Source organism: Onychostoma macrolepis, chromosome 06 (genome assembly GCF_012432095.1).
Source record: "Onychostoma macrolepis isolate SWU-2019 chromosome 06, ASM1243209v1, whole genome shotgun sequence".
NCBI lineage: Eukaryota > Metazoa > Chordata > Actinopteri > Cypriniformes > Cyprinidae > Onychostoma > Onychostoma macrolepis.
Window position 1 is genome coordinate 17,338,595 of NC_081160.1, and position 12,176 is coordinate 17,350,770.

General features: G+C 36.3%; 1 protein-coding gene across 11 annotated transcripts in view; it reads left to right on the plus strand.

Moving 5' to 3' along the window:
- The window catches only part of tp63 (tumor protein p63), a 40,660-nt gene that overhangs the window by 10,783 nt on the left and 17,701 nt on the right, over positions 1-12,176 (plus strand). For 6 of the 11 annotated variants that reach the window (XM_058778002.1, XM_058778004.1, XM_058778003.1 and 3 more), the window contains exon 4: positions 10,896-11,144. In XM_058778002.1, the coding sequence (XP_058633985.1) occupies positions 10,896-11,144 (249 nt within the window). Of the gene's footprint in view, positions 1-5,000; positions 5,594-10,895; positions 11,145-12,176 lie in introns of those variants that run through there. The other 5 variants (XM_058778007.1, XM_058778009.1, XM_058778008.1 and 2 more) reach the window with 3 other exon arrangements.

A 12,176-nucleotide genomic window follows, 5' to 3' on the forward strand; every position in this document is an offset into this window, starting at 1 on the left:
GCAATATTGGACTTATTAAATGTACAAAAAATTCTGAGACAGAACTTTACTTTTTGCTAAACTATCTCCTAATTACCAGCTTATGAGTATTCGGTGAACTCCTTCACCAAAAGAAAAAGGTTTGCCGCCTACATTAATTATTGGATGTTGTGCGCTGTTTGGCGCCCTCAGGGTCCTCTGTGTTTGTATTGTGCAGGGGTGTTGTGTTTTAATCTGAAATTGCTCTTTCTTGGGTAGGTGTGCTTTCTCTGTAGCTGCAGGGCAACAATTTAGAGCAGCACCTGCCGCTTTTACTGACTGAGGCTTGCGTCCTATTCTGTCTGTGTGAGATCGGGGATGGGGGAGGAGAAAGAGAGGTGTGGAGTCAGGTAGAATGGAGGAATGTGACAGAGGAAAGGTTTTGTCCTGACATCAAACAGCTCAGCTGATATCATGGTGAGATGGAGCAGCTAAATGTGGTGAAATCACAGATGCATTGTCCCACATTTTGTTATTAATTTCAAAAGACATTTAGCCTGGTGTAGCCTGATCTTAAAGTAGTGATGTTCAACCAGGGGTACATTAAAAACTGCAGTTTTGTTTTGTATGCTTGTATATGTGCAGCCTTAAATAATTTTGTGTGGGTGACACCAACTCATATAAACACTCCAGACAGAGGTGGATTTAAGCCTGACGGCTTTTACTTGTATCACTTTTCCACACAGTACAATGCACAGTGTTGCTTTTTTTCTCTCATCAAAACCAGTATCAAACTAAATAAAGTGACACAATAACTGATTCTATATTTTGAAAACTGTTTCAGTTATAAATGGGTACTGACAGATTGGTGAGAGAAATCGGTTGTGCATTGAGTACATTTTTGGATCTGGGTGTTGCTGAGCAGCAAAAATTCAGCATAATATGTCCCTTGAATACATTGAAGGTGGTGAGGCAATGGTTTGTTTAGGCTGTGTTGTGCCCTAGCCCTTGATTAGTCATTTGTAGTGTTCTTTTCAAGTAGAGCCTGACTCAGCATTAGGCAGGAACACATAATTAAGGCGTGCTTCCTTACCGCCATCCATCCATTCTGTAGCTACTGTTCATCTTATATTTTATAATTTCTTGTGAATTATTTAAAATCTTGATTAGTACTTTTTTTTTTTTTTTTTTTGATATTTAATATAATTTTCTTAAATTGCTCCTCATTTATTAAAAAAAAAAAAAAAAATTAAAGGATGTTTTTACGTGTAAATGTGAAAGTTTTCACAGTGCTGATGCATGTTCAGTTCAGATCACCAGAGCCACTAAAAATGTTTTCTTAAAAAAATTCAATTAAATTCGATTCTCTTTGACTCTTGATTTGAGATTTAACTCCACAGTTTAAATCACAACTGCTAAATCACTGCTGACTCTTCACCCCACCAGTTTGCCTCAAGCGAAATGAAACAGTACTGGCAAGGTACAGAGTAATCCATCTAAACATTTACCTCTCTTTTTTTCTCTCTCTCTCTTTCTCTTTCTCTTTTTCCCTCTGTCTCTTTCCTTTCCTCCACTCTCTTCCTTTCACACAGTTTTCTCTTTAACTAATACACATCAAAGCATTAGGACATGCTATGTATTTGTAAGAACTAGACGACTTCATATAAATGCAAAACTAAAGGAAGAAATTATAGTCCATATCTCTAAATTACTAAAATATCTTTAAGTCTTACCTCTGTCTCATGCTGAAAATTACAGCAGTTACCTTTGACCTGGTTTGTTTGAAAAGCTCTGCATTGTCGTACGATTGTGTAGGAGTTGGCATTTTTTTTTATTTGTCTTACAAATGTTTGTCAGCAGCTAAAAGGATACCATTTATTGAGGTCAGAAATCATAATGATTTGAAACAAATAACTTTTAACTAATAACAGAACGTAACCATCCCTCGAAGACTAGACATGGATCAAAACAGGATAGTGAGGACTAGTGCCAATTACGCTGTAAAACAATTCTAAAGTTCAGAGTACAGGTGTTGACTTTTGCTCTCTGATGTCCACAGGTGTTTAGTCTTTGACATCACAAACGGCTTATTATCCTGAACTATAGCACTATTACCTATCAGCTAGTGAACTCACATCATTGGATTTTCAAAAGTAAATCCATTGATGAGAAAAAAAAAATCACCATTATTATTATTATTATTATTTTATAATTATTTATTTTGCAATATAAGTACCACAATACCATTGGGAATGATTTGTCATATCATATAACCAACAAAATCTATTTTTTTAAAAATAAACCCTTCTTCATTTCTTACTCCTACTGAGTTTCTTGAACAGGTGTCATTTAAAACACTAGCCATAAAATATAAAATATAAAACAAAATTAAAAAAATGAAATTAATTAAAAAAACGACTTACCCCTCTATTAAAGGGGTGATGCAGAGTTTCTTGAACAGGTGTCTCTCAAAACACAAGCCACCTGACACATGACACCTCACTAATCTGAGAGTTGTAAGCCCAAACAGTCCTTTAAGTGTCCATATAGATCTAAGTGCAGCATCCTTTGTCTGAGCCACCGGGAAGCTTCAGCTGGGTTCACCACCTTTATGCAGAGCCTGTTTATTGCCTGACAGCAGTTGCCTAATTTAGCCTAATTGTTTTACATGTGTGTATGAAAATATATTTATCACACAAACAGTAGTTGACTTGACAAGTAGAATCTTTATTCAGATTGGTTCAGATAGGGTGTTTGGGATGCTTGCTATTTAATAAGAGTGGATAGGACAAAAATAAATAACAAAAAAGGCCACATCATTATCTAAATTGAAAGCCTCAAAGAATCCAAGAGTCTTCGAAATGTATGCAATTTCATATACAATTGATAACCAGAACAGTCAGCCATTTGATTTAATGATCTAAGTAAATATAATCTACATATTCTGTTTTATGAATGGCCATGCCTCCCTAAAGCAAAATCTTTTTAGGGGCTTACTACTTCTGATTCTAGTCTGTGGTATAATTTGTGATTGTTAGGTGGGTCAGGTTTTGGGGTCCAGGCCTTTGTGCACCGTGACTATTGTCACCTGAGGCTGTCCCTTAATTCTGTCACCTCTGACCCCCACGGGACACATAAATAACGTCTTGACCAGGAGTAGCCTTACAAGGCAGTGCAATAAACACTTTAAAAAAATTTACATATTAACATCTGTTAATAAAACATACAGACAGTACAAACAATCTTAGATTATAGGTATAATGAAAGTGCAGACAAATATTCTAGAATGTCAAAAACATTTTTTGATAGAAGTATTGTATTTTCACCAAGTCTGCAACTATTTGATCAGAAATAGAGTATAAACAGTAATGGTATCTGTGGTTAAAAAAAAAAAAAAAAAAAAGTAATTTAAATAACATTTATTTTATACTAAGTAGTTCAAATCTATTAGCGTATTTACTGACACATTGCTTGTGACTTACTGACATAAAAATTATTATTAAACTTTATTTGGAGTGCTACTTGTGCGCAATGCACATTTCTTAATTTTAAGCCTAAAATGTGTTTTAATGGCACTATTGATGAGGATTGTATGATCTTTGAATATTATCAGTCTTTAAATGCAAGATATTTAAAGTGTACCTAAAGTATACTTGCAATAGTTCCACTTTAGCACAATCATATATACTTCAGTATATCTTTAGTTGGACTTCAGCACTACTTCTGCACAATTAAAGTTGGATATTTAATACTGTAGTTAGCAGGTTTTCTTATATTCTATGAGAACTTTCCATAATGAATAGCAAATGTAATAGACACTGCATAATGAATTGCGTATTGTAAGTAAACATGTAATATTTAGCTCTGGTCTTTTTAAATTAGTTCCACTGCAGTCAGCTAAATTAATCACAATGCCTTGGGTGAGTTGACAGCAGAAGCCCATAGTGATTTCAGTGCTACTACTGCAGCAAGGGCCTTAACCCCTATTGTCGTTTGCAGCCAGTGTTTTTCTAAAGTAATTAGAAGTTTGTTTAGCTAATTCTAATTACCCCCAATCAAAAGTGCTCTGAATGACAACTACCCCCAGAAGGGTGTTATATAGGTGGTAATAGTTTAAATGTGTTTTTATGCTAGTTTAGTGCCATATACTGTAAACGTGATTCATTGTGCATTAATGTTGCAGTCTGCCAATTTCAGAGATGACTAAGTGGCATGAGACTGCTGTACATGGGGATGGGACTGCCAACCTTAGGAATACATAAGTGAACAGTTTTAAGTCAGTCTGGTAAATGGACCAAATTTAGCACATTTGGTTTGTAGAAGTATGAGTTCATTTACAAGTTTGTAGGTTTGTAAAGATGGTTTTGAATCAATTGATGAAGTATCTGATCATTTACAGGGCAAATATCATAAACGAGATGTATAGCGTAGAGTAACAGTTTAACAAATTTCATGACTGGTCACCTTGCATTTATGTAGTGCATAAAATCACGTTAGTAACTTGAGCTGAAAAGGGATTTTAATGGCATTTCTTCTCTATCACCTGATGAATCTAACATGAAGACATTTAAATATTCACAAAGAAGAGGGTTGGTTCTCCCCTATCTGAAACAACATTAGTGTATTCAAAACAAATCTACACCAGTCATCTCTGATAGATACAAGCTTTCAACTGTAGTCCTATTGTTTCTCATTAGACTGTCATAGGGCCATGCTAGAGGCTCTTTGGCTGCTGGGGAGGGCTCATTCTTATGCAAACAGGGGCTATGGATGCTACTGCTGAAGAGAATTTAGTGCTCTAAGGTCATTGTAGAACTATAAAGAGGATTCCCTCCAAAAGCAAGAGAGAATTGTGTGTCTGGAGGCTCTATGTTTCAGTGCAAAGTCATTTACTGTGTCTCACGATTCTATCCATCATATTTTATCATGTCATCAAATACTAAAATCATAAAATTTAGTTTATAGGTAATTTATTTTATTTTAATTTGAAGTGTGCTTCATTATTGAATTAAAATAAGTCATTTAAATGGCTGACCTGATATAATTCCTTTTGACTAATGTTTTTTAACTGTTAGTGCCTATTTCATTGTTTATCATCACACTTGCACAGATTTTAATTAGTGTTTGATTCACATTTTACTCGTTTAAAATTTGAAACATTTAAGTAAAATAAAATCACTTCATACATTAAAGAACACTTATTGGTCTAGATAATATGTAAAAAAAATTAAAAAAATAAAAAGTTAAAAGACAATAGCAATTAAATAGTTGCTTTGGAAAACATCTAGGTCTAGTGCTACGCAACTCCTTAGGGTTAAATCTTAAAGGAAGAGCCAGAAGACGGGCAACACCTTCCCAAAAGTAGGGTGTGGTATTGGACTCAGGTATTGGACAGGTAATTTCTCAGGACCTCCCTCTTCGTCCCTGGTATATATGGCAATCCCATTGAATTCCTATAGAGACTTTAAGCCTGTCCCGTTCACCTCTGTAGCCCACATCACACTTTTAGGGGATAAAAGAAGAAAAACAAGGGGTAAGAATCCTGGAGCCTGTGGAGCAAACAGCGGCTGCACTGCTCAACCTCAGCGCCAATATGTTGTACCTGGAGACCAATCCTCCCACATCATATAGTGAGGTAAGGCCCTTGCGCTACCATTGCCCATCTGAAGATTGAGTTGGTCCCAGTGCTAAATTCTGGGTTCTCAGGGAACCCTCTGGAGTAACTGGCAAGAGTGGCATCAAAAGTAGGCCTTGTAAAGGCTTTAGGATATATATTGTGTACCGTATGTTTTTTCACCTCTTACGGTGTTAACCAAAAACACTGGATGGGATGCTGTTACTTAAGAATATGTTGTGATTTGTGGTCCTAGTATAACACTTTGCATTTTATTTTTAAAAAGAAAAACTTAATTATTGGTTTTTATTGGTTAATTATTGCTTTGTGCACATGTTTTCTAATTTGTTTTATATCAACACTTTAGAAAGTGAAATGTTTGCATTTAATAAGTCATTGGTTTGAACTGTGATAATGGATTTTACAATGATGTGTGGGTGTGAAAAATCGGACGTGCGTCTATACAGATAAAAATCAACGTGTATTGCCTTAATGGTTTGCCTAGCTGCTGTTTTGTCTACGGTGTACGGTGCTCTTGGGTTGAGTCAAGGTATTTGGCAAATAATGGATTTGTCTGGGACGGTGAGACTGATAATCTTGTTTGTATAGAACAATGGGCTGCGATTGGGCAGTTTGCTTTGAGAAAGTACTAATGGAGTCTACTTTTACTTAAGCTTAATATCACTCAGTGAATGTTTACCTTTGTGTACAAACTGTTGCAGAAGGGATTTTTATGTGTATATAAATATTTTTTTTTGCTATGTGAAATTTCTCTAAAGCCTTTCTTTAGCTTAATTTGTGTATTTGTCATTGCGCTGCTATATCAGGAAAGGGGGGGAAAAAAACAATTAATACTTTAAGCCTATATAATTGAGTGAGGTGTCAAAAGGATCATGATTTCACAGCTAAGCTTGAATTTCATGTCAGGTTGCTAATGTGTTTTTGAATTGTCATGGATGATAGTTATTAAATTTCTGGGTGTATTTTTGTTGAAATGCAGCAATATGCCAGCACTGATATATGGAAAGCATATTTATTTATTACGCCAAAATTATACTGTTTTGACTTTTATAATGTATTCATTTTTGTAATAATATAAAAAAATCTTATGTTGAATAAGTTGTCAAAACTTTCATAAAACAGAACTTTCAGTATAACGTAACTTAAGTTTATATCTTGAGCGTTATAAGCCATCTAAGATAGCGGCCGGATCTGTGTTTGTTGTCTAAAAGCACCCCCATTCTTTCCTGACAGGTGGTAGTTCAGACTGTGATTTCAGTGCTGCCATTCTCTTGCACAAAGCTGTTGTCAACACAACACCGTTAGCACAGAGACAAACCTGTTGGTAGAAACACAGTCCGGTCCGTCCCCCCCACCCTCAACACCCCCTTTTTAAAGCTGGCTTTAGGTAACCAATCCACTGCCCACACAGCTTTGATTAATGCTTTTAAAACACTCTGTTTCTCACTCTCTTTAATCATGGTAGGAGTTACGGGTCTGTAGACATGCATGTTTTGTGTTGTAAGAGGAGACATGGAGGTGCAAGGAATTTGAGAAATAAGATGGTACTGTTTATGTTGATTTACTGCAAATGTTTTAAATGATGGTTCATATAGATCAAATGTGGTAATTTCTTGAATTTGTTGCATCTTGTGAGGTGAGGTTCGCTTACTTTTAGTTTTAGGTTAAGGTTTGGTTTTGCTCTTTGACAGCAGGTTGTCCCTAAAGATGCGTCCATCTTTCTCTCTTCGTAAGGGCTTCAGGTTAAACTCCCGCTCGTCTGACTGATAGATTGCGGAGCCACTTTGAAGAATGTGTGCATCAAAGTGAACCTGAGAAGTCTAGGAATTGTAATTGTTTTAACTCTGGTGGATACAGATACAATCATCTGCTCTGCCCAGCCCACTGGGTATGAAGTGTGAAGAAAATAAGAGCGCTCCCACCTAACCCCCCACCCCACCCCAATTTAGTGCTTAATGCTTTCTACCCCTGTGGTCACTCATCAAGGCCTCACAGATGTTCTCAACACCCATCCCGGGTTACAAACTGCCCAGGTCACTGGAACACACCCAGGAATGGCAGCCATTTCATCCCCCAGGCCAGGGCAGCCTCGGCTCCTGTCACTACTCTTGAGTTAGGAGCCCTCATTTTGCTCTCAAACTCTAGACTTAAGTAGTTGTTAGAATGAAGTAGTAATTTAGTGGTTTTGGCCATTAGGGTTCATCTTGTGGAAACAGGAACAAAGACAGGTAGCATTCGAGGTTGAAAATCAACTGTAATGCTGACACTGCTGACATCTGTCAACAGCACATCGTTAGAATGCATCGTTAAAAGATGCAACTGCAGTTCTTTGTTTTACCCTGGAATTCATTTGAGACTGTCAATCCGGAACCGAAACTGAAATCATAATCATTCGTTATTTTACTGTAACATAAGAAACTGATAAATATTGAACTTTAAGATTGTCTTGATTTTAGAAACAGCCATATTTATCTTTGACCGGGGTAGAAGAGGGTTTTGCTTGTAAACAAAACAGAGTAGTATATGATGTATATATTATTATAGTATTACCTTTATGCATTTGGCAGACCTAATCCGAAGCAACTTGCGTTGCATTTATCAGTTCATGCAATCCCTTGGAATCAAACCCATGACATTGGTGTTGTTGGTGCCATGTTCTACACTTTGAGCTTGTTATTTTATATATTATATTATATTATATTTTTCTGTAAAAACATTTAAATTTAAACTCTGTGGGAAGGACTGATCACCCCCACTGTATATAAATATATAATAAATCTATAAACTTAAACTGAACAATATTGAGGTCATGGATATCAACATATATTGTGGCATTTCAAAAGCATTTATCTTGTAATTGGAGATTACACCTGCATTATTATTGCTACACTTTTTTTCCCACTGGTATTATAAAAGACAGATGCGTCATGGTCATTTGATTTATGGTTCTGCTTAAGCATCTTGACATCCCAGAGGCTCACTCTCTGAGGAGGCTATAAACAGACTGGTATTTTTAAGAGCAGCTAAAGCAGTTGTTATATGGTTGTTGCATTGTGGAGGAATAGTATTTGATAAAAATGTGCTAGAGAAAATCACAATATGATCTGAAAGGTGGACTAAATACTAAATGTTGTTGTACTGGATGCTTTTTGTTTACACAAATTTGAATTGATTTAGTTATTTCTTAATATTTAGCACAGTTGATAAACGTTCCCCTCATTTTATTATCAGTGCAAAATTCAACGCTAAGTATTGCTTAAGAGTCTTAGACATTAGGAAATTTGGGGAATTTTAGGGGAATTTTTGTAAACATCTGAACATTTTACTATGCACTACATGAGACCAGTTCTTGGGGTTAAGCTATACAGGAATAGGCAAAGATGTTATTTACCAGTGCATTCATTTATATACTTTACAATCTCTACTTTTTTGTTTTGTTTTTGGTTTTTATATATATATATATATATATATATACATAGCTGCATTACTTTTTTCCCTATGCGTTTTTACAGTTTACAGGCTTGTGCAAATTGTTCTTCCGATTATTTTAAGTAAATTTCAAACAAATGCTAATGTACTGCTAATGGCTTTAAGTAGACTGCGCACTGGCCTACACCTCCCTAGTGGGATCAGACACATAGACTGACTTACGTGGCCTTACTGTCTCTAAAAAATTTTTGTCCTAATTGCTTCATTGTAAAGGACGTGTGTGTTTGAGAATCGCTGTTGAGGCTGGAGGGTACAGCTCTAGTGTTTGGGTCCTCTTTGTGTGGGTATGTGCGTCTGCTCTACAATACGCTTCTTTTCATACACCAATAGACCTGGTCTATTGTTTCTTCAGACAGGCTCTTAAAAGCCTGAGACTCATTGTTTCCAGAAGGCTGAGCAGACTCGTGGCACACACACACACAATGACCCCTGTCTGTACATCACAAATGGCACCTCTTTTCTTATGCCCTACGGCACTGCTGGAGAGGCTTGTTGAGGTCAGTGATTTAATCCACTCACAGGTGTGTAGGTGTACAAAATGCATAATTCTATTTAAAAAAAAAATAAATTTAAATTTAAATGATGGTGATTCACCCGAGCCTCCAGCAGCACCGGGAGAATTTTGTGTGAGAGAGTGAAAGAGAAAGAGACATGAAAAGAGAGAGAAAGAGGAATAAGCGTGCAAGCTGGACAGCTGTCTCCATCCATGCCTGAAATAAACAAGGGACTCGGTTGAGATTAATGACGGTCTAAAGAGCCATACAGCCATGGCACCTCATCCAGGAATGTGGCATGTATAAATGGAAAGGAATGGACTGGAGGAGTGGGGTTGGAGAAGGCTGGCTTACCTCCAGAACATTCTTCCTTCTCTCAAATGACAGTCATTTTAATTCCTCTCTGCGCCTTCACTGGAACAAGGCAACAGGAGCCGTGTGAACTGTGTATCGCCCATTTACTGCCGACCCCCTTGCTGTACCCACCTTCCTTTGTTATTACTGCATCTTCCAGTTCATCTAGAGTCTTTATTCATTCCTACAGACCTCACCAACAACCTTAGAGCAATTAAGGCAGGCTAAAGACTTAATTGGTCCTAAATTATTTACATTGTAAACAACTGCAGTTTCACACCTATAGAATAAAAATGACTGGGATAAAGAATGTCTTAATTGACAGTTCAAATTAACTCAGAATTAACTACTTATAAATTTTAAGACCCTGTTAGGCTACTTTAAATTTCTTGGATAATCACACATTGAATCATGGCTTGGATTTTTTCCCCCAATACTTTAGATAATGTTTGATAGTGATGTTGACACTTTAGATAGTGATGTTGATTTTTAGTTTATGTTGCTGAGTGACAGCATAACTAGAAAATTTACATAGTGTAAATTATTCCTTTTTACATAATGCATCACTATTCTTTTGGTAAGCCTACTCATCTGTCACGGTTGACACATCTGCAGCTGTAATAGAAGGACATTTACTGCCTTTCTTTATACAAGTACATAGACAGGGCTATTTGATAAACAGTTTGATAAAGAGCATAACCTTTTGGGTCATAATTCTCTTTGACTTGCATATACTATACAAAGACTTAAGTTTGCCAAGCACTGGCTGTTATGCACATCATCTGTTTCTCTAAGCCCACCATTACATCATAGCCTGATGTATTAACATCAAAAGAAGCTGTATTGTGGCAACATCTCATTAATATTTTGATGAATATTGTGTCTTTGTTCGTGTGACACTTCTAATGCCATAAACACTTGAAAAGATTTTATACTGATAAAAATACTCTCTGTTTTTCCTCTAGCCACAGTATACAAGCCTGGGGCTTCTCAACAGCATGGATCAAAATGGTGGATCCACCTCCACCAGCCCCTACAACAATGAGCATACTCAGAACAACGTAACAGCACCATCACCCTACGCCCAACCCAGTTCCACCTTCGAGGCCCTATCTCCATCACCTGCCATCCCATCCAACACAGACTATGCTGGCCCACATACATTTGATGTGTCCTTCCAGCAGTCCAGTACAGCCAAATCAGCCACCTGGACGGTAAGACATAGTGGATGTATGTGTGTAATACTTATGACTTTTATATAATTTTTGTATTATTATATATTCAATATTGCTAGTAAACTACACTGTAAAAAAAAAGTTGAGCCAACTAAAAATTTTAAGGCAATCAGCTTCAGCAGATTTTTTAATTTTCTCAACTTGTCATTTTAAGTTTATACAACAAAAATTTGAGAATCTCCCACAAAAATAAGTTGAGCAAACTCAAAAATCTGCTGAAACTGGTTGCCTTAAAATTTTAAGTTGGCTCAACTTTTTTTTTTTTACAGTGTACAAACAAAACCCATTTATACCATTATACCAAAAAAATAAAATAAATAAATAATTAAATGATTTCATGTGGTAAGGTATTGGGGTCAAACAAATACAGGAGCATAGAGAGGAGAGCACGTTGTCCCTTCAGTCTATATTGAGTTTAAGTGTCTGGTTTTAGGGTAACAACCAAATATTTCCTGGTGCAGAAATTGGACCTCCTGCCCTCTGGTCACAAATCACTCATAACCATTCGTCCCATTTATGCATGGCATTTGTCTGTGAATTGAGTGTTTTTTGTATTATGACAATGCATTGTGGTTCTATGTTACACAAAGATCAAGACTCTGTGATGTGCTCAAAAAAGCAGTTAATTTCTGCTGTCAAGGGTTCTTCTTCCTCCAGGAGGAGAGTAAAGTTTTTACCTGTCTGATCTCAGCTTTAGGCATTTCTGTGATCTATATGAAAGTTTTCAGTTACAAAACTCCACCTGGCCAAGGAAAAAAATGGCAGGCATAGGTTTAAACTGGTCTGTTTTACTACTTGAGATTTGCTGTCTGTTGAAATAGTCGCAACCATATTCAATTTTAAAAATCTTAATTAAATTATATAAACGATCAAATGTATTTTTTTAAAATAACTAAATAGTTTTGATACATTTATTTAAAAAAAAAAATTCAATAAGTTTTGAAAATTATAATATACGAAAAGAAAATTCTATCCAAAAAGGGCCATGACTGACCCCTACTGGTGAGCTGT